This window comes from Haplochromis burtoni, unplaced genomic scaffold (genome assembly GCF_018398535.1).
Source record: "Haplochromis burtoni strain Fernald_Lab_line unplaced genomic scaffold, NCSU_Asbu1 Contig_487, whole genome shotgun sequence".
NCBI lineage: Eukaryota > Metazoa > Chordata > Actinopteri > Cichliformes > Cichlidae > Haplochromis > Haplochromis burtoni.
Window position 1 is genome coordinate 112296 of NW_024582848.1, and position 19735 is coordinate 132030.

At 44.5% G+C, this 19735-nt stretch overlaps 1 protein-coding gene and 1 long non-coding RNA gene across 6 annotated transcripts in view; one reads left to right on the forward strand and one right to left on the reverse strand.

Annotated features, from left to right (window-relative positions):
• Positions 1–1066: 1066 nt before the first annotated feature.
• The window catches only part of LOC102293364 (voltage-dependent calcium channel subunit alpha-2/delta-4), an 82528-nt gene continuing 63859 nt past the window's right edge, over positions 1067–19735 (forward strand). For 3 of the 5 annotated variants that reach the window (XM_005946715.3, XM_005946716.3, XM_042213837.1), the window contains exons 1-3: positions 1067–1688; positions 10697–10778; positions 19189–19305. In XM_005946715.3, the coding sequence (XP_005946777.1) occupies positions 1585–1688; positions 10697–10778; positions 19189–19305 (303 nt within the window). In that variant the 5' untranslated portion in view covers positions 1067–1584. Of the gene's footprint in view, positions 1689–7416; positions 7461–7861; positions 10150–10696; positions 10779–19188; positions 19306–19735 lie in introns of those variants that run through there. The other 2 variants (XM_042213839.1, XM_042213838.1) reach the window with 2 other exon arrangements.
• Positions 6047–6980, reverse strand: LOC106632337. Its single transcript, XR_001335699.2, has 3 exons — positions 6532–6980; positions 6246–6315; positions 6047–6170 (listed from the first exon to the last, which is right to left on the reverse strand). It is a non-coding gene; the product is annotated as an uncharacterized LOC106632337 (long non-coding RNA).

Here is a 19735-nt window from a genome sequence, read left to right on the forward strand (position 1 = left end):
TACCGCTGCTGCTGGGCTGAGATTCACGAGTCCGGAGCGGAATTAAAAACACGACATTCATTTAAGATTATCGCGTGTTTTGTGAGCAAATGCTTTTGCATATTCGTAGTGTTTCCTCCCTTAAATGAAATATCTACTTAGCAAGTTGCCCTGTTGTCATCCGTTCTCATAAAGTATAATCAAACTTTTGAGCGTTTGAGCCGCTTAGGCGCCGTGTTTCCTGCCAGGTAAATGACGCTCCGTAACGTGGTGACGTCATTCGGGGCGACTGGAATCGATAAGGGAATCGTTTGCAAAAATGGCAAACAATTCCAAGGAATTGAAACAGTGGGAACCGGTCTCAACAAGAACCGGTTTTCGATACCCATCCCTATTAAGGAGCTTTCGCGAGTTCTCCTCACTGCAATAAACGACTGCATGAGAGACGCAAGTCATAATCACTCTCGTGATTCTTTCCCCCCTGTTTTCAGTGTAACATTTGCACCTCTTTTTGTCTTTTCCAGTTGTGGAGATAATGTTGTTGATGGGTTGGGATGACGATGGTGAGATAATGGTGAGCCGTAATTGGTCAGCAGCTTTACCTCTAAGTGGGTTTTTATCAGCTTACTGAAGGTTTAAAGTCTTGGTGGATCTGGATCAGATAGTAGAGTGAAACCTTGGACTGTGTGTCTCTTTGTGTGTCTGGTTTAGCTTCATGACTTTAAAGAGTGTCAATAAAATGTAATTTATGTGAATGCTTGAGTGTGGGGTTTTTTGTCAATCAGCTGATTATCTGAGTGTGTGTGTGTTGGGGCATTATGTCTTGTTAGCTGCTCTCTCTCTCCCTTTCTCTCTTTGAGCAGCCAAACTGAGCCTGTGCTTTTTTTTTTCTTCTTTTTTTCTCTCTACAGCAGCTGCGATTGGTTGCTGGGGAGTCTGTCTCCAGAAATTGCTCTAATCCTCTCTGATAAAACAGAGCCTGCATCCAATCCCCTGCTCCAATCCCTCCCCACTCATCTCTCTCTCTCTCTCTCTCTCTCTCTCTCTCTCTCTCTGTGACGCTCTCTTCCATGAGGAAGAGGAGTTTTTAATCCAAGTGGATTACACCACAAATTGGGCGACAGGGAAGGCAAGTGGCTGCAGTGTCTACTGCAGACAACCAGCTTTATGTTTTCTTTAATATCTGCAAGGTGGTGAAATGAACCCACTCACTGTTCCTGGTTCCATAAGGAGTAACCTGGAGGAACTTGCTACAGTAGTCTTTCCTGTGGACAGTAGGATGGATTTTTAACTCTTTGTCTGGGTGTGCAATGATTTTGAGTTTCTCTGGATCTTTTAGAAGTTGCTCTGATGAAGATGAGAGGCTGAAGCAAACAGAGAAGATGCTGGCAGCAGGACCAGTTTATTCAGACGTGATGGAAAGAGTTCAGGGTCAAAAGTCTGTAACTATAAATGTCACCGTTTCCTGTCTTTAGCCAACATGAGGAAACCGTTTCCTACAAACTCTTTATCATCTTCTTGAACATTCAGAGCTTCTCCCAGTTTGAGAATCTTCCTTTAAAGTCTCTTTAAAGGAGCTCCAAGTCCGGACTTCAGGGATACAGGATGGACAGCATTAATGTTTTGGGAATGAGGACCCTCTTGAGGCTAATGGGAATTTTTTGCCTTTTGATCACAGCTGAGGCTCAGATGAAGATCCCACCTGAGACGTAAGTGCACAATGTTTACGTCTCATAACCTCTGCAGAGGGTTAAAATGTTTTTTTAAAGGCCTGCATTATTGTAAGACTGTAGATATCGTTAGAAACCCATGGATGGGAAAGTTGAATGTCATTCGCAGTTATGGTAACATGACTGACATGTTAATATGAACGCATATAGAATATAGTAAGCGTGTAGCTTGTAGAAAATAGTCCTGAATGGGCTTATTCCAGCTTCTGATAGTCAACTCCCAGAGTGCACTGCGCTTTCATGGAGGTCCCGAGAGAATAACTGTGTTTCGGCAGGCTGTTTTCCCTCAGGACTCCCTGAAATCTGCTCTCCACTGTCTTTGATTTTTGCAGGTGTGACAGTTAAAAGTGATGTAACACTTCTAAAAACTCAGATTTAGGAAACCCAAAAGCTTATTTTAACTCAGCTGTTCAACATGGGTCACACAAACTGGAGTACAGCATCCAGTTTGGCCAAAAAAACAGTTACTTTGCTATTAGGTTCTAAGCTGTTTAGGTTTTTTGTGTGGTTTATGAAGTTTTTCTTTTGTTAAAATAAGAAATACATTGCATTGCACATTTTTGACTACATGTCCCTGCTCTCCTCTATGTGTGGGACCTGTGGGAGGCAACTGGAAAAATGAGCAAGGAGCGGAAATAACCTTCTTTGGAAAATGCCTGGTCTCACTCTTGGAGAGAGGTTGAGGAGCTCATAATAGAACTACTTTGGAAGAAGTGATTGGAGAAGGTTCAGACATCTGACTAGGATGCTAATTGGGTGGGTCCTAGGTGAGAAGTTTCAGACATATCCAGGGCAGAACCAGGACTCTGCCTTTCAGCTGACTTTTCAGCAGCTTGAAAAGGTTTGGGAATTTCTGCATTGATTGTTGATCCTGCAACCCAGGTGAGCAGGACAATATGGATGAATCGAGGGTTTCCAGTACATTTCTATAGTTTTCATCATACGAATAATCTCCACTATGGTAGACTTCTATCCCCTGATTTTTTTTCTGATTTTGACTTTCTGGTTTAAATTATTGTTAATATGTGCAGAGGAGGTCAGGAGAGAACTGCAAGACTGATTGTCTACATGTGTAAAACATGCTGGAGGCTTTGTTTGGTTTGGGGCCGCATTTCAGTCAGTGGTGTCTGAGATCTTTCCAGAATTTATGGAGAACACAGATTTTGATCGACCAACACAATCTGGAAAGTGTCTGATTGACAGTGGCTTCATTCTTTTATTGTGACAATTATTCCAAACACTGCCAGCGCAATAAAAACACCTGGATAGAAAAACACACTGGAATACTTTAAGCCATGGATTGGCCTCCGCAGGGTCTGGACCTCAAGAGAGCCTGAAAAAGGCAGCCAACATCCAAAGAGCTTTGAACACCCTTCAGAGAACAATTCCTGAAGACTACTTAAGGAAATATATAAGAAAGCTGCCTAAGAGAGTTCAGGCTGTTGAAGAATAAAGCTGGTCGTACCAAATATTGATTTTCAAGCTCATTAAAATTGTAGCAACTTTGCTTTTCTCTTATGTACTGTTTGTGACATGCAAAGCTCTTGCAGTGTGTTTATCTACCCAACATGTTTGTGGTTTTGTGTTGTCTGTTTTGCTGCCGTTGAAGCTCATTATCATGAATCTGTGAGGCAGTTAGAGAGCAGCAGCTCCCTGCAGCTGCAGTCCTGCACGGCTACAGCTTCCTCACACGCTCCCTCCGCATCACCATCTGTGGGCCAGCATGGCTCGCTGGCCACGGTCACCTTTCCAAGCCTGACCCACATTCTCCACCAAACCGCCATAGGCCTGGACAAACAGGGCCACGTCACCTGGCTACAAATGCACCTAAACCCATGCAAATCCACCTCAGCCGCTGTGGCATGCAGAGCTAAAGAGGCAGGACTTTGTACCAGTGACACTCAGTGAGCAATAACTGAGGTAACGCGATACTGTCAGACTTTCAAGCAGGCCGTCACAGATGGCAGCACCAACAAAATGAAATGAGAAGCTGCAGAGTTCACTTTCACTGGCAGTTCTGATATAGAAGATCAGGCATGTATTTCACACACAATAATAATATTTCTAGGATTTACTGTTTTTATTTTGCAAGGTTCATGGAAATTATCAATCTATTGAATGTTTTGTTTTTCATCCAGATAGTTGTAGTTGTCACCTTTTACCAGCCTGCTGCTGCTTGGTTGCGTGCTCATGCACCCATGCATGGATCAAAGTAGGAAGATGCTGTGCTGATGTAGTGACCAGTTCTGCCTCATTACTGGTCACATTACCACTTGACCAAAAGTGCTTCACTAGATTAAACTGATTGTTTTTTTGCCCCTTTTGTAAAGTTTGTGTTTCATCTGTGGGAGCAGCTCGTTTGTTGATGTTGGTGATTAATGGTGTCTGTTGGCTGATATGAGCTAGTGTTGCTAACTGTGATTCTATAAGATGGCAGATGAGGTTCACAGAGGCAGGAGCGAGTATAAAAGTCTTGTGCCTTGAACCCAACCTGCACACAGTCTACAGGCTGTTAGAAGCAGCCAAGAAACTAGAGGAAAGTCTTATTTTTTTGGTTGTGTTATAAACACTTAATATAAAGCAATAAAACAAGTATTTAATGCAAGTGCTGCATAGTGCACAATTAACTGTAGCTTGTCTCCAGGCTTAATCATAAAGCTGTCTTATCGGCTGTATTAGACAGTACATTAACCCGATTTTTTTGCCATACATCACCACGATGAGTTAGATAAGCAGTTAAAAAAAAACAAAAAAACTTTGACATTGCTCCAGGTCGCTGTCTGGACTGCTGACCTTTGACCTGGTTGTGAAATGAAATGATGGCTGTGTATTTTCTGTCAGTCAGTCTGCTGGGCAGATCACCCTCGGCACAGGGGATTAGCTGAATAGACTTCAGAGGTGATCTTGATGGAGGATTTATTTTGGGAGCATTTTTAGATTGAATTGGAGACGGATGGGAGACCGTTGCTTTCATATGCTGCAGCATTTTAGGACTGTTAAACCTAACAGTGAATATAAAGTGATCAGCTGGTACTGTTAGAACTCTAAATGTGAGAAAATAAATTGCTCTATAGGGCTCTGCCCCCTCAGACTTATACTGGAAGCTGTTTTCACAGGTGGACTGCAGCCCAGAACATTTCTACACGTTACCCAACATCGACGCAGGCGAGAACAAGTAACTGTCCAGTAACTTCACAGCGGTGTGGTGTGTACTCACCTGAACCGAAGAGCGTGCTTCTAGTTCTTTTTTGGACCGACCTAGTTTTTCCAACATTGCCTGGAGTTCATGACCCATACAATCAGACTTTCAGTAGCAGGAATACCAACCCAGTATCTCAGTTGCTTCCATTCATACCTCTGAACACATGAAATACACTTTAACATTCTTATTTAGATTTTAAAGGCTCCCATGCCTGGCAGTACTTATTTTAATGTATTTTTACATTTTTATTTATTTATTTTTTTGGAAAAGGCTAGTAAGTAAAATTATGATGTTTTAAACAATGTGTCAGAAAAACAAGGAAACTCGGGGCAGATGAGTTTACAGGGATGTAATGAGCACTACCCATTCTTTATTATTGACATCTCCCAGATGTTTGACATGTGACATTTTACGTTTATAGGCAGTGTAGGTGATCCATTTATTATTTATTTTTTCAGACCTGGCACAATTTGTATTGAAAATGAAAACATTTTTATGTTATAACAGGTAGAAAAATGTCAGAGTAATCATTGCTACCTGTTCAGTGCGAAGCTCTGGGAGGAGTGTTGAATAAATGAAGTTTATAGTTTCGATCAATGATATCAGTCAAATGATTTGGAACACAAGGGTGCTGACAAAAACACAGAAGGTGGAGATAGAGGGGGCAGAGATGAAATGGTAAGATTTTTCTTGGGAGTCACTTGGATGGACAGGCTTAGAAATGAGTATATCTGCGGGACAGCTCAGGTTAGAGACAAAGTTGGGGCTGAGATGGTTTGGATATGTGCAGAGGAGGGATAGTGGATACGATGGAAAAAGGATGATGTAGATAAAGCTGCCAGGCAGGAGGAAAAGGGAAAGACCTCAGAAGATTCAAGCATGTGTTGAAGGAGGACAGGATGAGCGACTGAAGTGTTTCAAAGGCAGCAAATAAAGGATTAAATACAGCAACTAAAGTAAAACGTAAATCTGCAGAGAGCTGAAGGACAGAGAGATTCATCAAGGATTGCTGCTTTAAGTTAAACAGTTTGGAAAACTAAAGGCAGACGCTTATCAAGGCATGAACACCAAAGGCATAGTGGACTCTAATGCACAACCAGAAAGAGGCTGAACTGATCAAACTCAAGACCTTTATTGTTTACAAGAAGCACTGATTTTAAAACACAGAATAACTTCCATGGGGGGATTTCTCTAGGATAGAGGACACTGGCAAAAGCGGAATTCCTGAGTTTCCGGAGATGCATTTAGACGAAGGTTCACTGGGAGAGAGGAGAGCAGTATTAGATCCAGAAGGCTGGGTTCAGGAGAAGTAAGGACTGAAGGTGCAGGCTTACACGTGAGGGTTGTTGGTAAGGTCCAGGAGGGGTGCCAAGGAAGGTCACAAGGAAGGGTTTGAATACCACACTGAAAAACAGACAATTGGGCAAAGACTGGATGTGTGAGCTGGTTCTTAAATACTTGGAGACAGGAAAATAAGCAACAGGTGTGCCACCATCTCCTGCTGGTGTGCAGGAGATGGTGGCAACTCCACCCAAAGGTAGAGCTCCACCTGCCCAACCCAGCCAAGGCCTGAGAAAGAAAACAGGAGCGAGACAGAAACACAAGCAAACCAGTGCCTACCATGACTCCAGCTCAGTCTTCCAGCAGTGTTCATCATCTCTCTGAGCTCAGATTGAATTATTTGGGTTGTTCTGCTGAATGTTACATTTTAAAATACGTAACTATAAGATGCTATCCAGCCAGCCTACTGATAACATGTTCCGGGGTCAAATTTCTATTCTATTCATGGTGGTCAAACTCTGCCATTTGTGATGTGTAAAAGAGTAAAGAGAAAATGGAGAGAAGAGTTCCTTACAAGGGTAAACATGATTCAAACAAAATTATTGTTATTTTTAAAATTTTATACTGTCAAGAGTTCTGGGATTAAAGAAAAAACAGATAAAAATCTAAGAAAAAAGGGCAAAGCATCGAGCACTTAAATCACATGATCACTGATGGCCAGTTTTGGGGAGTAACGGAATACATGTATCGCCGTTACGTATTTAAAATACAAAATATGAGTAACTGTATTCCGTTACAGTTACCGTTTAAAAAGGTGGTATTCAGAATACAGTTACTTTGTTGAAATAAATGGATTACACTGCGGTACTTTCCTGTCAGGACTGTTTGGGTTTTGTTTGACAGCTACATTCTGTTATTCCAGGCGGCAGCGTTACGGTTGCCATGGTTACAGGGCAACGCTCTCTCTCTCTCTCTCTGTGCGACTGTGTGTTTCCTGGGTGAGAGAGCGCCTTTTCGTTGTTGTTGTTGTGCTAAGCTAACAGGCAGAATGCTACAAGCATAGCTCTAAAGAATGTAGCATCATGGGCAGTGTAGTCCGTGCTGCAGGGAGAATGGACTGCCATACACATTATGTGTCTGTGAGCGCGAGGAGGGAGAAAAAGGGGAGTGGAAAGGTACGAGTTGTCATCGAGGAAAAACGGGAGCTGGAAGCATCTAAATATTATAATAACCACTTCAGCCAAGAAGAGAGCCTGACGAGCCCAGTTGTAAGTAAGCTATTAAGACTCGACTGTACACCGTGTTCGTGTTTTCCTCCGAAAACAATAAGTTCCGTTGGAGCAGTCTTTCAACGCCTCTCTCTGTCTCTCGCAAGAAAAGTGACCCAGACAACAAAGTAAAGCTAGTTTTCGGCTACGGGCCGACAGGGACCCCGCCGTATTAGTCAGAGGTCCCTTTACTACAGTTCGGAGTCGCGGACCTTCAGTAACAGTAATAAATCACACAGCAATAGTACATTCACGTTGTTGTAAAAAGCATGATAATATATTAAGTAATCCAAAGTATTCAGAATACGTTACTGTCATTGAGTAACGTAACGGAATACGTTACAGAATACATTTTGGGGCATGTATTCTGTATTCTGTAATGGAATACATTTTAAAAGTAACCTTCCCAACACTGCTGATGGCATCGGGAGTTTTAACAAACTACAGTTTTGGCAGCTCTTTGCCGCTGAGAGTTGCTCATATATAATAAGACGTGTGCATGATGGTACATAGCATTTCATAGTTTAAATGATTCATCAAAGGAATCTAGCACCCAGAATTTAAATGAACAGTAATTAGTTACATCTGTAGCAGAGCAGTGTGTCTTACATGGGTTATTGTCAAACCTGTTACAAGCCCACAGTGTATTTACTGTGTGTGTGTGTGTGTGTGTGTCTGCACTGAACTTAGAGGATTAATGTCCAGAACAGATGGAGAGTTACCCTCCTTTTCAACACATGCTGGGTAAACTCTCTCTCTCCTCTGTCTGTCTGTGTGAAGTGCTGTGACTGAAGCACTTCACACTGTCTTCATTATGTGTAATTATTCATCACCTGGACCTGGAATATTCTGATGATGTTTTCCCTCAGAATGGTTAAAGTGAACGTTGTTCTCCCAATCTCCAGATTGATGTTTTTGCTTTCAATTCCAGGGGTAACTTTGAATAATTCATAGTTCAAAATGGGCCTTCGGGTCATCCTGTGTCTGAAACAAACTGTTTAGGCAGGGTTTCTGGATCATGTGCATCTATGACATGATGGAGCTTTAACCAGCCTGTGTGCATGGCCTTAGTTCACAATCAGTGATCATCAGCTTTGAGACATGGCTGAAATGCAGAAACCATGACAAAGCTTTCACTGGTTTTCACAGATGGTTATAGTACTTCACTCTTCTACATCTCTCCTGACCTCCTCTGTACATATTTTATTATATTATATTTCTATATCATATGATAGAAACATTATAGTGTCTGTTGTGTTAATTGTCCATTTTGCTGTTGCGACACAAACCAAAACTTTAACTTGCAGCTTTGTTGCATTGCTGTGGGTCTGTGCTGAGTGGACCCCTGCAGCTCTCTGCTGTGACCCAGATGAGGAGCAGATTATCTAAATCTCTTTCATCACTGTCATATTTAAGGGCCTTTTTCTGCTGTAATGCACCGCTGCTGAGCCAAGCGTTGTCATGGAAACACACGGTCAAGCTTACGCTAAACACCTGACAGCGCAAGAACGTAACAACAGAACTTTTCATCCTGAGGTAAAGTGGTGGTATAGCATAAACAAAGGGTCCCTGCCTTTCTGCTACATAGACCATTGATGAGAAGTGCTCCAAGCTCAGTACGAGTCCAGTTTGTCTGAGTGCACCAATGATTTTTATCATGCAGTGGCTAACAGCAAATTTTAAACATGGGCTTCTTTCATGACCGTTTCGCTGCGATGCTTTCCTCAACTAATATTTTAATGTTTAATCAAAGAAGTTAGAGGACAGTGTGTATGTAACAGATGGAGATCAAAAGGTCCAGCACACTGCGTTATTCAAACCCAGCTGGCATCGATAGCAGCTCAGACAGGTGCTACAAATCAGGCCAGCCAACCCAGGTGGTCAAACGCGATCCACAAGAATCAGGAAACCAAGCGGGATGAATCATATTATAAAGGAATAAAAACTGATAAACCTCATATATTCAAATCGGTAAGTACACAGAGTGAAACTTAACACAAAATAATATGTGGCATGACACTATATACACACTGCTCCGACAAATTGAGAGAACACTGGAAAAAAAAATCATGCTGCATATCGATACAGATATGGACTGCATGATGTGTTGGGAATAAAAGGATGTCACATCGTTTCAGTAGTTTCTACGGCCTGCATGCTTGTATGCATGCCTGACCCGGGCCGTGCTCGTAATGAGATGATGGATGGTGTCCTAGAGGATCTTCTCCCTAATTTTAATGCAGCCACACGTCTCAAAAAGTTGGAATAGGGCCATGTTTCCCACTGTGTAGTATCCACTCTACTTTTAACTCTACTTCTGGGAGAGGACAGTTTTCCCATTCTTGTCTGATAGAGGATCCTAGCTCTCAGCAGCCCTGGCTTGTCTTTGTTCTATTTTTGCTTTCTTGGTGCTCCAAATGTTCTCACACACTGCAGGCAGGAAAGTTCAGCAACCAAACTCTTCTACTATGAAGCCATGCTGTTCGAGTAGATGAAGTATGCGGTATAAGATTATCTTTCTGAAATATACAAGGCACCTCTGACAAAGACATCATCTGTAAAAAAGTGTATATTTCTGTCAGCATTGATTTCACCTTTCCAGATTTTCGAGCTGCCAGTTCCAGACACTGACGCACCTCCGTACCATCAGAGAGGCGGACTGAGCTGAATACCGATAATGAGCCGGCTGGTCCGTGTCCTTGTTGCCTGCAGTGTTCTTGTTTTCAGCTAATGTTTGGCTTAATTGTTCTAAAATTCACGCTTTCCCTTGATAAACAGTTTGATTACATTCTCACATTGTATGAAAGTTTCAGAGTCCAACAACGTTGGTGAAACTTTCTTTGAAGTGGATGTAACAGTGGCTAATAGCAAAAATAGCAGAACTTGATGAGCTTCTCGGAGTCATTGGCTTGTATTAAACTCGTTTCACAATGTTTTACAGTCCAAATAGACATGGACACATTGACAGCTGAGGTAAACAACAGCCTAAGAGCCAACACTCACTTTACAGCCAGAGCTGTTTGTCTTACAGCAGCCATCTTAGTTAGGATAATGCATGAAGTTCATTTAACTGCAATCTACTGATATCTAGTGGTGAGATTTTCTTTTCTTTTCTTTTTGCTTGTTTGTTTTATTTTGTTTTGTTTCCTTATCTTTTGTTTGCGTCTCTTCTTGTGGTTTTCTAACAGTCTGTAATGTGAGTCCTTGATATTGTCTGTTGTCTTTCTGTCTTGCAGGGTGCAGCAGTGGGCGTTGAGATTCTCTGCAGAACTTCGAGAGTGTGCAACCAAATACTCTGGATCTCTGCTGCTGCAGAAGGTAAATGAAGCCAGAACTGGTAAAAGCAAATTTCAAATTCAAAAGTCGTCCTAAAAAGAATGTTCTAGGATTTGTCATTTCGACAAGCCTCAGACTTTTACCAAACATTTGCATAAGGCTGCAAGAAAGCATAAATACTGACTGAGCAATGATTTGGCCAACGTGTCCAAAACTGAGAGGTCCTATTTCAGTCTTTCATACTTCTGGAGCGTTCACTCTCTGTAGGTTCTACAAAGAAGTCTCATAAACCATTGAGGCTTGTATTTGTCTTTTCTGGTGTTGTATTCATTTGGGTTGAATTTTCTTTTAATAATTAAAACATGGCCAAAGTCTACTTTAGATGTGAGTTTCTTACCCTCAAACTGGTCCTGAGGCTTCTGACTGTTTGAACTGGAAACAAAGAGCAATTGGAAGAGTTCGGATGTACATTCGTGTATGTTGGTGAGTGTGCCTATCATTGTGTGTGTGTGAGTCTGTGTGCACATTTATGCTTGTTTGCCAGGACAAACACACCCAGGGATCATGATAATGCCCAGATTGAGGACTGAGCCCTCTTTACCAGCGTCAGGATTTGCGGCCTGTTCTGATTTTAGACATTCATCCATTTATCTGTCAGATTTAGAGCCGTCAGAGGCAGTCAGCAGTTTGTATGCTTTTAAACACACATCCACCTCCTGCAGAATAAACAACATGCATGTATAGGAACCAAAATAACCCCCAGATAACATTGTTTTCTGCCTTGCGGGTTTCATGTTGTTTTCATGTACGTTTTCTCTGGCCATGAATGAGAAATAAAATACAGCAATCGTTGGAGGATTGCTATATGAGCAAATCTATGAATGTATCAGTGCTAAAATGAATGTTAAATGATGTTAAAAGGCTGACCCTCAAGATCATCTTGTATAATAACCATCCCATAAACTCTATGGCATTACTTTATGCGCCTCCTTATCCTTCTCACCTCAGTGACATCTGAAAGATAACACAAAGAAATAAAAATAATTAAACAAAGATTCAAACCACATTTATCCACCATAAATTAAAATGGCAAATTGGCCCTGGGTGAGGGACCAGACAAAGAGCGATTCATAAGACCCTTATGAAAAGGACACCGAGGGAACAGTTTACCCTGCCCGGGATAGGGTTACCGGGGCCCCGCCCTGGAGCCAGGCCCGGGGAGGGTGCCCGAGGGCGAGCGTCTGGTGGCCGGGCCTTAGTCCATGGGGCCCGGCCGGGCACAGCCCGAAGAGGAGACATGGGCCCATCCTCCCGCAGGCCCACCACCCGCAGGAGGCGCCATAGGGGTCGGGTGCATTGTGTGCCGGGTGGCGGCCAGGAGCGGAGGCCCTGGCGGACTGACCCCCGGCTGCCAAGACTGGCAATAGGGACATGGAATGTCACCTCTCTGGTGGGGAAGGAGCCTGAGTTAGTGCGTGAGGTTGAGAGGTACCGGCTAGATATAGTCGGGCTCACCTCTACGCATGGCTTGGGCTCTGGAACCAGTCTCCTGGAGAGGGGCTGGACTCTGTCTCAGTCTGGAGTTGCCCCTGGTGAGAGGCGGCGGGCTGGGGTGGGTATCCTAATATCCCCTCGGCTTGCTGCCGGTACGTTGGGGTTTTTCCCGGTGGACGAGAGGGTTTGTTCCCTGCGCCTTAGGGTCGGGGAACGGGTCCTGACTGTCATCTGCGCTTATGCGCCGAGTGGCAGTTCAGAGTACCCAGCCTTCTTAGAGTCCCTGGGGGGGGTGCTGGAGGGTGCTCCACCTGGAGACTCTGTTGTCCTGCTGGGAGACTTCAATGCTCACGTGGGTAACGACAGCGAGACCTGGAGGGGCGTGATTGGGAGGAACGGCCTCCCTGATCTGAACCCGAGCGGTGCTCTGTTATTGGACTTCTGTGCTAACCACAGTTTGGCCATAACGAACACCCTGTTCGAACATAAGAGTGTCCATAAGTGCACGTGGCACCAGGACGCTCTAGGCCGTAGGTCGATGATCGATTTTGTAATCGAATGGACCATGTTCAGTGTCTCCATTGCCGAAGCTGCTGCATTGAGCTGCGGCCGCAAGGTGGTGGGTGCCTGCCGTGGTGGTAATCCCCGAACCAAATGGTGGACACCAGAGGTGAAGGGAGCCACCAGGCTGAAGAAGGAGTCCTATTGGGCTTGGTTAGCCTGTGGGACTCCGGAGGCAGCCGACAGGTATCGACAGGCCAAGCGGAATGCGGCTCGGGCAGTGGCTGAAGCAAAAACTCGGGTGTGGGAGGAGTTCGGAGAGGCCATGGAAAAAGACTTTCGGACTGCCTCGAAGAGATTCTGGCAAACCGTCAGACGTCTCAGGAGGGGAAAGCGGTGCTCTACCTGCACTGTGTATAGTGCTGGCGGAGCGCTGCTGACGTCGACTGAGAAAATTGTCAGGCGGTGGAAGGAATACTTCGAGGACCTCCTTAATCCCACTGACACGTCTTCCGAGGAGGAAGCAGAGTCTGGGGATGAGGGGAATGACCCGCCAATTTCCGGGGGCGAGGTCACTGAGGCAGTTAAACAACTCCTTGGTGGCAGAGCCCCTGGTGTTGATGAGGTCCGCCCCGAGTTCCTGAAGGCTCTGGACGTTGTAGGGCTGTCCTGGTTGACACGCCTCTGCAATGTTGCGTGGAGATCAGGGGCAGTACCTGTGGACTGGCAGACCGGGGTGGTGGTCCCCATCTTTAAGAAAGGGGACCGGAGGGTGTGTTCCAACTACAGGGGGATCACACTCCTCAGCCTCCCTGGGAAAGTCTATGCCAGGGTGCTGGAAAGGAGAGTTCGTCCGTTAGTCGAACCTCGGATACAGGAGGAACAATGCGGTTTTCGTCCTGGTCGCGGAACACTGGACCAGCTCTTTATCCTCTCCAGGATACTTGAGGGTGCATGGGAGTTTGCCCAACCAGTCTACATGTGTTTTGTGGACTTGGAGAAGGCATTCGACCGTGTCCCTCGGGGTGTCCTGTGGGAGGTGTTGCGGGAATATGGGGTGTCTGGCCCATTGCTACGGGCCATTCGATCCCTATACAACCGTTGCAAGAGCTTGGTTCGCATTGCCGGCAATAAGTCGGACTCGTTCCCGGTGGGTGATGGGCTCCGCCAGGGCTGCCCTTTGTCTCCGGTTCTGTTCATAATTTTTATGGACAGGATTTCTAGGCGCAGCCAAGTGGCGGAGGGCTTTCGCTTTGGTGGCCTCAGAATCTCATCTCTGATTTTTGCAGATGATGTGGTTCTGTTGGCTTCATCGGGTGAGGGCCTCCAGCTCGCACTGGAACGGTTCGCAGCCGAGTGTGAAGCAGCGGGAATGAGGATCAGCACCTCCAAATCTGAGGCCATGGTTCTCAGCCGGAAAAGGGTGGAGTGCCCACTCCGGGTCGGGGATGAGTTCCTGCCCCAAGTGGAGGAGTTCAAGTATCTCGGGGTCTTGTTCGCGAGTGATGGGAGAAGGGAGCCGGAGATCGACAGACGGATTGGGGCTGCAGCTGCAGTAATGCGGACGCTGCACCGGTCCGTCGTGGTGAAGAGGGAGCTGAGTGTAAAAGCGAAGCTCTCAATTTACCGGTCGATCTACGTCCCTACCCTCACCTATGGCCACGAGCTGTGGGTAGTGACCGAAAGAACGAGATCGCGGATACAAGCGGCAGAAATGAGCTTCCTCCGAAGGGTGGCTGGCCTCTCCCTTAGAGATAGGGTGAGAAGTTCGGCCATCCGGGAGGGGCTCAGAGTAGAGCAGCTGCTGCTCCACATCGAAAGGAGCCAGCTGAGGTGGTTCGGGCATCTGACAAGGATGCCCCCTGGGCGCCTCCTGGGTGAGGTGTTCCAGGCATGTCCCACCGGGAGGAGGCCCCGGGGCAGACCCAGGACACGCTGGAGAGATTATATCTCTCGGCTGGCCTGGGAACGCCTTGGTATTCCCCCGGACAAGCTGGAGGAGGTGGCTGGGGAGAGGGAGGTCTGGGCCTCTTTGCTTAGGCTGCTGCCCCCGCGACCCGACCCCGGACAAAGCGGATGACGATGGATGGATGGATGGATGGATGGATGGAAATTAAAAAAACAATGAAATGCCAATTTCAGTAATAGTAGTGCTAAGCACATTAATAATGGTGAGTTGTATTTGTGTGTTGTTCACACTTAAAGTCTGGTTCGCTTGCAGAGACGAGCAGGGTAGAGCTACTTGAAAGGATTCAGGCCACGACTGGGACCAAAAAATGATTGAAACATCCCCAACTGGCTGATCAAGAAACCTTTTTTTCAGGGAGTTTAAGCCCACATTACATCATCAGCATCACTCTGTGCATTTCAGCAGTGTGGGGGAAGACAGGAAGCCAGAATATCCTGAAATAAGTCCAGTTTTGGAAAATAGCATTTAAAACTAAGAGCACATGCAGCTCAGTGCCCTAGCACAGATTTATTAGGAGAAAAATGATGCTACGGGTAATTACGGTACTTACAAGGATGTTTTTGGTAGTGCTTGCATCCATGTGTCATCATTCTGTAAACATCATAGCTTAAAAAGGTTTGAATGATCTTGTGATAAAACTGTAGGGGTGTAGAGTGGGGTCATGTTAGCAGTCCATTAAAATCTGGCTTACATCCATCGAGGTTTTCGAAGTCAACTTAATGATTTATTGGTCACAATTTAACAAAACCAATTTACGAAACACTGCAATAAATGTCATACATATAATAATCCACATAAATGATAGAAAATAATTGCACTTAAAATGATGTCAAGTATATTTAATTTGTTTTTAAGAAGGCACATTTTAATAAAGCCTGCACTTTGCACTTGTTTTTACTGCACTACAAACTTCTTAAAGTACATTTGGTTTGCACTCTGTGAATGCTTCTACTTTTCAACATTGTTTTAATTCTTGCGTTGGATCCCTGTTTTGTAAAGCTCGGTGCTAGGACCAGTTCTGTTAACAGTATACGTTAGGGGTGGGCAACTCCAGGCCTCAAGGGCCTGTGTCCTGCAGGTTTTAGATCTCACCCTGGGTCAGCACACCTGAATCAAATGATTAATTCAATACCAGGCCTCTGGAGAACTTCAAGACATGTTGAGGATGTCATTTAGCTGTTTGAATCAGCTGTGTTGGATCAAGGACACAGGTAAAACTCGCAGGACACCGGCCCTCGAGGCCTGGAGTTGCCCACCCATGTTATACATAGTTTCCCTTGGCAGTATCTTCAGAAGGCATAGCATACATGTGGCAGTATAATGTCCTCGTAAGTGGATATCAGGCCCTTGTAGAGCAAAATTTAGTATTTTGGTCTAGACAACCCAAAATGGGATGTCCACATATGTGGACACCAGGTCCTAGGAGGTTAAAGACCTCATAGTACCGTATCACACCAAAGGAAAGTACTGTTGCCGCACAGCAAGAAGGTCCTGAGTTCAATCCCACCATCAGGCCAGGGTCTTTCTGTGTGGAGTTTGCATGTTCTCCCCGTGTACTCTGGCATAATGGTGCGAATGGTTGAATGGTTGTCTGTCTCTGTGTGTTAGCTCTGCGACAGACTGGCGACCTGTCCAGGGTGTCCTCTGGATAAGCGGAAGTGAATGGATGGATGGATATCATTAATCTCTGGCTCTCTTCCACAGCATGTCTTTTGTCTTGTCTTCCTCCCCTCACCTCTAACTGGTCGTGGCAGATGGCTGCCCCTCCCTAGCCTGGTTCTGCTGCACGTTTCTTCCTGTTAAAAGGTTTTTTTTTCCTTCCCACTGTTGCAGAGTGCTTGTTCATAGGAGGTCATATAATTGTTGGGGTTTTCTCTGTATTATTGTAGGGTCTTTACCTCACAATATAACGTGCTTTGAGATGATTGTTGTTGAGATTTGGTGCTATAGAAATAAAATTAAATTGAATTGACCTCTCAGTGATGGGTCACTCTGCAGCAACCCATCATAATCAAAGGTACACTAGGTTACATTTCCACTGAGGCCCCTTCCTCTAAGATGCAAAACAACCACTGAGAAATCCTTTTTGTGACTCCATAGAGCTCTGTGCTCATTATACAGGGTGGGCCATTTATATGGATACACCGTAATAACATGGGAATGGTTGGTGATATTAAAGTCCTGTTTGTGGCACATTAGTATATGTGAGGGGCAAACTCCTCAAGATGGGTGGTGACCATGGTGGCCATTTAGAAGTCGGCCATCTTGGATACAACTTTTGTTTTTTCAATAGGAAGAGGGCCATGTGACACATCAAACTTATTGGTAATGTCACAAGAAAAACAATGGTGTGCTTGGTTTCAACGTAACTTTATTCTTTCATGAGTTATTTACAAGTTTCTGACCACTTATAAAATGTGTTCAATGTGCTGCCCATTGTGTTGGATTGTCAATGCAACCCTCTTCTCCCACTCTTCACACACTGATAGCAACACCGCAGGAGAAATGCCAGCACAGGCATCCAGTATCCGTAGTTTCAGGTGCTGCACATCTCGTATCTTCACACCATAGACAATTGCCTTCAGATGACCCCAAAGATAAAAGTCTAAGGGGGTCAGATCGGGAGACCTTGGGGGCCATTCAACTGGCCCACGATGACCAATCCACTTTCCAGGAAACTGTTCATCTAGGAATGCTCGGACCTGGCACCCATAATGTGGTGGTGCACCATCTTGCTGGAAAAACTCAGGGAACGTGCCAGCTTCAGTGCATAAAGAGGGAAACACATCATCATGTAGATGAAGAATGGACCCACTATCGTTGTACCCCATATACCACACCAAACCATCACTTTTGTTGTTCCAACAGTCTTGGAGGGATCCATCCAATGTGGGTTAGTGTCAGACCAATAGCGGTGGTTTTGTTTGTTAACTTCACCATTCACATAAAAGTTTGCCTCATCACTGAACAAAATCTTCTGCGTGAACTGAGGGTCCTGTTCCAATTTTTGTTTTGCCCATTCTGCAAATTCTGTGCGCCGATCTGGGTCATCCTCGTTGAGATGCTGCAGTAGCTGGAGTTTGTAAGGGTGCCATTTGTGAGTAGCTAATATCCGCCGAAGGGATGTTCGACTAATGCCACTCTCCAGTGACATGCGGCGAGTGCTACGCTGTGGGCTCTTGCTGAATGAAGCTAGGACAGCCACTGATGTTTCTTCATTAGTGACAGTTTTCTTGCGTCCACATTTTGGCAAATCCAACACTGAACCAGTTTCACAAAACTTAGCAAGCAGTTTGCTAACTGTAGCATGGGAAATGGGTGGTCTCGTAGGGTGTCTTGCATTGAAATCTGCTGCAATGACCCGGTTACTGCGTTCACCAGATATCAACACAATTTCGATCCGCTCCTCACGTGTTAACCTCTTCAACATGTCAATGGCTGTGAACAAAGAGAAACTTGTAAATAACTCGTGAAAGAATAAAGTTACGTTGAAACCAAGCACACCATTGTTTTTCTTGTGACATTACCAATAAGTTGAAAAAACAAGTTGTATCCAAGATGGCCGACTTCTAAATGGCCACTATGGTCACCACTCATCTTGAGGAGTTTGCCCCCTCACATATACTAATGTGTCACAAACAGGACTTTAATATCACCAACCATTCCCATTTTATTACGGTGTATCCATATAAATGGCCCACCCTGTACAGCAAGTGTGCAAGACCGAGATAGAAGATTTTCACAGAGGTTGGACTCAGTGTTTGGCTCTGCTTGTGTATTTGCTTCAGTTTGGGCAGCTTGAACTAATTGGAATTAGGGAGTGACTTAATGAAGAGATTCAGAGTGTAAATACCCAGACTGGGCTGACCCTCTGCACACTCAGCTGGTTTATCCACCTCGAGCTTCTTGATCCAAAGAAAGTGACCCAATAACCTCAGATATCCCCTCAGTATAAGAATACACACAAGCACACACACATACCGAGAGAGAGAGAGAGAGACGCCTCCACTGCAGTTGATTTACTCTGAATGATCTCATAAAAAAGGCAGCCGCATTTTATTTATACTGTAAACACAGGATAAGACATCAGACCTTGTTGGGAATATCCTGAAATGTCGTAATAACTGATGACACTCCGCAAGTTTGTCTTTCTAGAGTTAATGTTTATTTAATGTACAGATTCAATGCTTTTCTTTGTTGTTACCAGAACGGTATGGATATTTTGGTGGCTGCAGCTCAGGAGTTAGAGCCTTGGCTGCTCCAAGGTGCTCTCTGATGCATTCATCTAAGCGCGGATGAGTTTAAATGTTAGATAGAAAAGCAGTTAGATGTTGAAGAAAGTGCTTGTAGGAATGTGAGTGTGTGGGTGAATGGGAGATGATGTGTAAAGTGCTTTGAAATAAATATTAAATATGTTATATGTGTTGTTATTGTATATTTAAAAAAAAACTTCTGGTGTTCTTGACTCTGTCTTTGTTTTTGTCTCAGAAATTGAAGGATGTGGAGCCAATCATTAAGATTGTAGAGGTGGATGGACAAGACCTGGTGAAGGACTACTCTGATGAAATCGAACGAATGTTGGGAAGTAAGATGAAGTCGGTGAAGGTGAGGATCATTAAAAGGAGGTTTTTCAGGACTATTCCTGGGAGACCGAACTAATTTGAACCCATGATTTTTAAAATAATGTGATTCTTGCTTTTGCATCTTCATTACAAGATTGTGTTTTTTAGTACATGCTGTTATAATTTGTGTCATTAGTTTGCTGCCTAACAAAATACAGCAGAATGATCCGTTAGACAGTTTTCTTTGTGGCATGAACAATATCACTGTGATCACTTTGTATAAAGTGTGCAGCTGGAGCAGTTGAAGTAGAAGTAGTTGGGTCTGACTGGTCTTATGGAAAAATGTGTGATGGTCCTAAATGTATTTCAACTGGAAGAATGTTTCATGGCTGTGCATCAAGCTGGAAGCTCAGAAAACCGAGCTTTAAAAAAGCCTTTGTTATTTATGCATTCAAATCATGATCTGTTTCTAA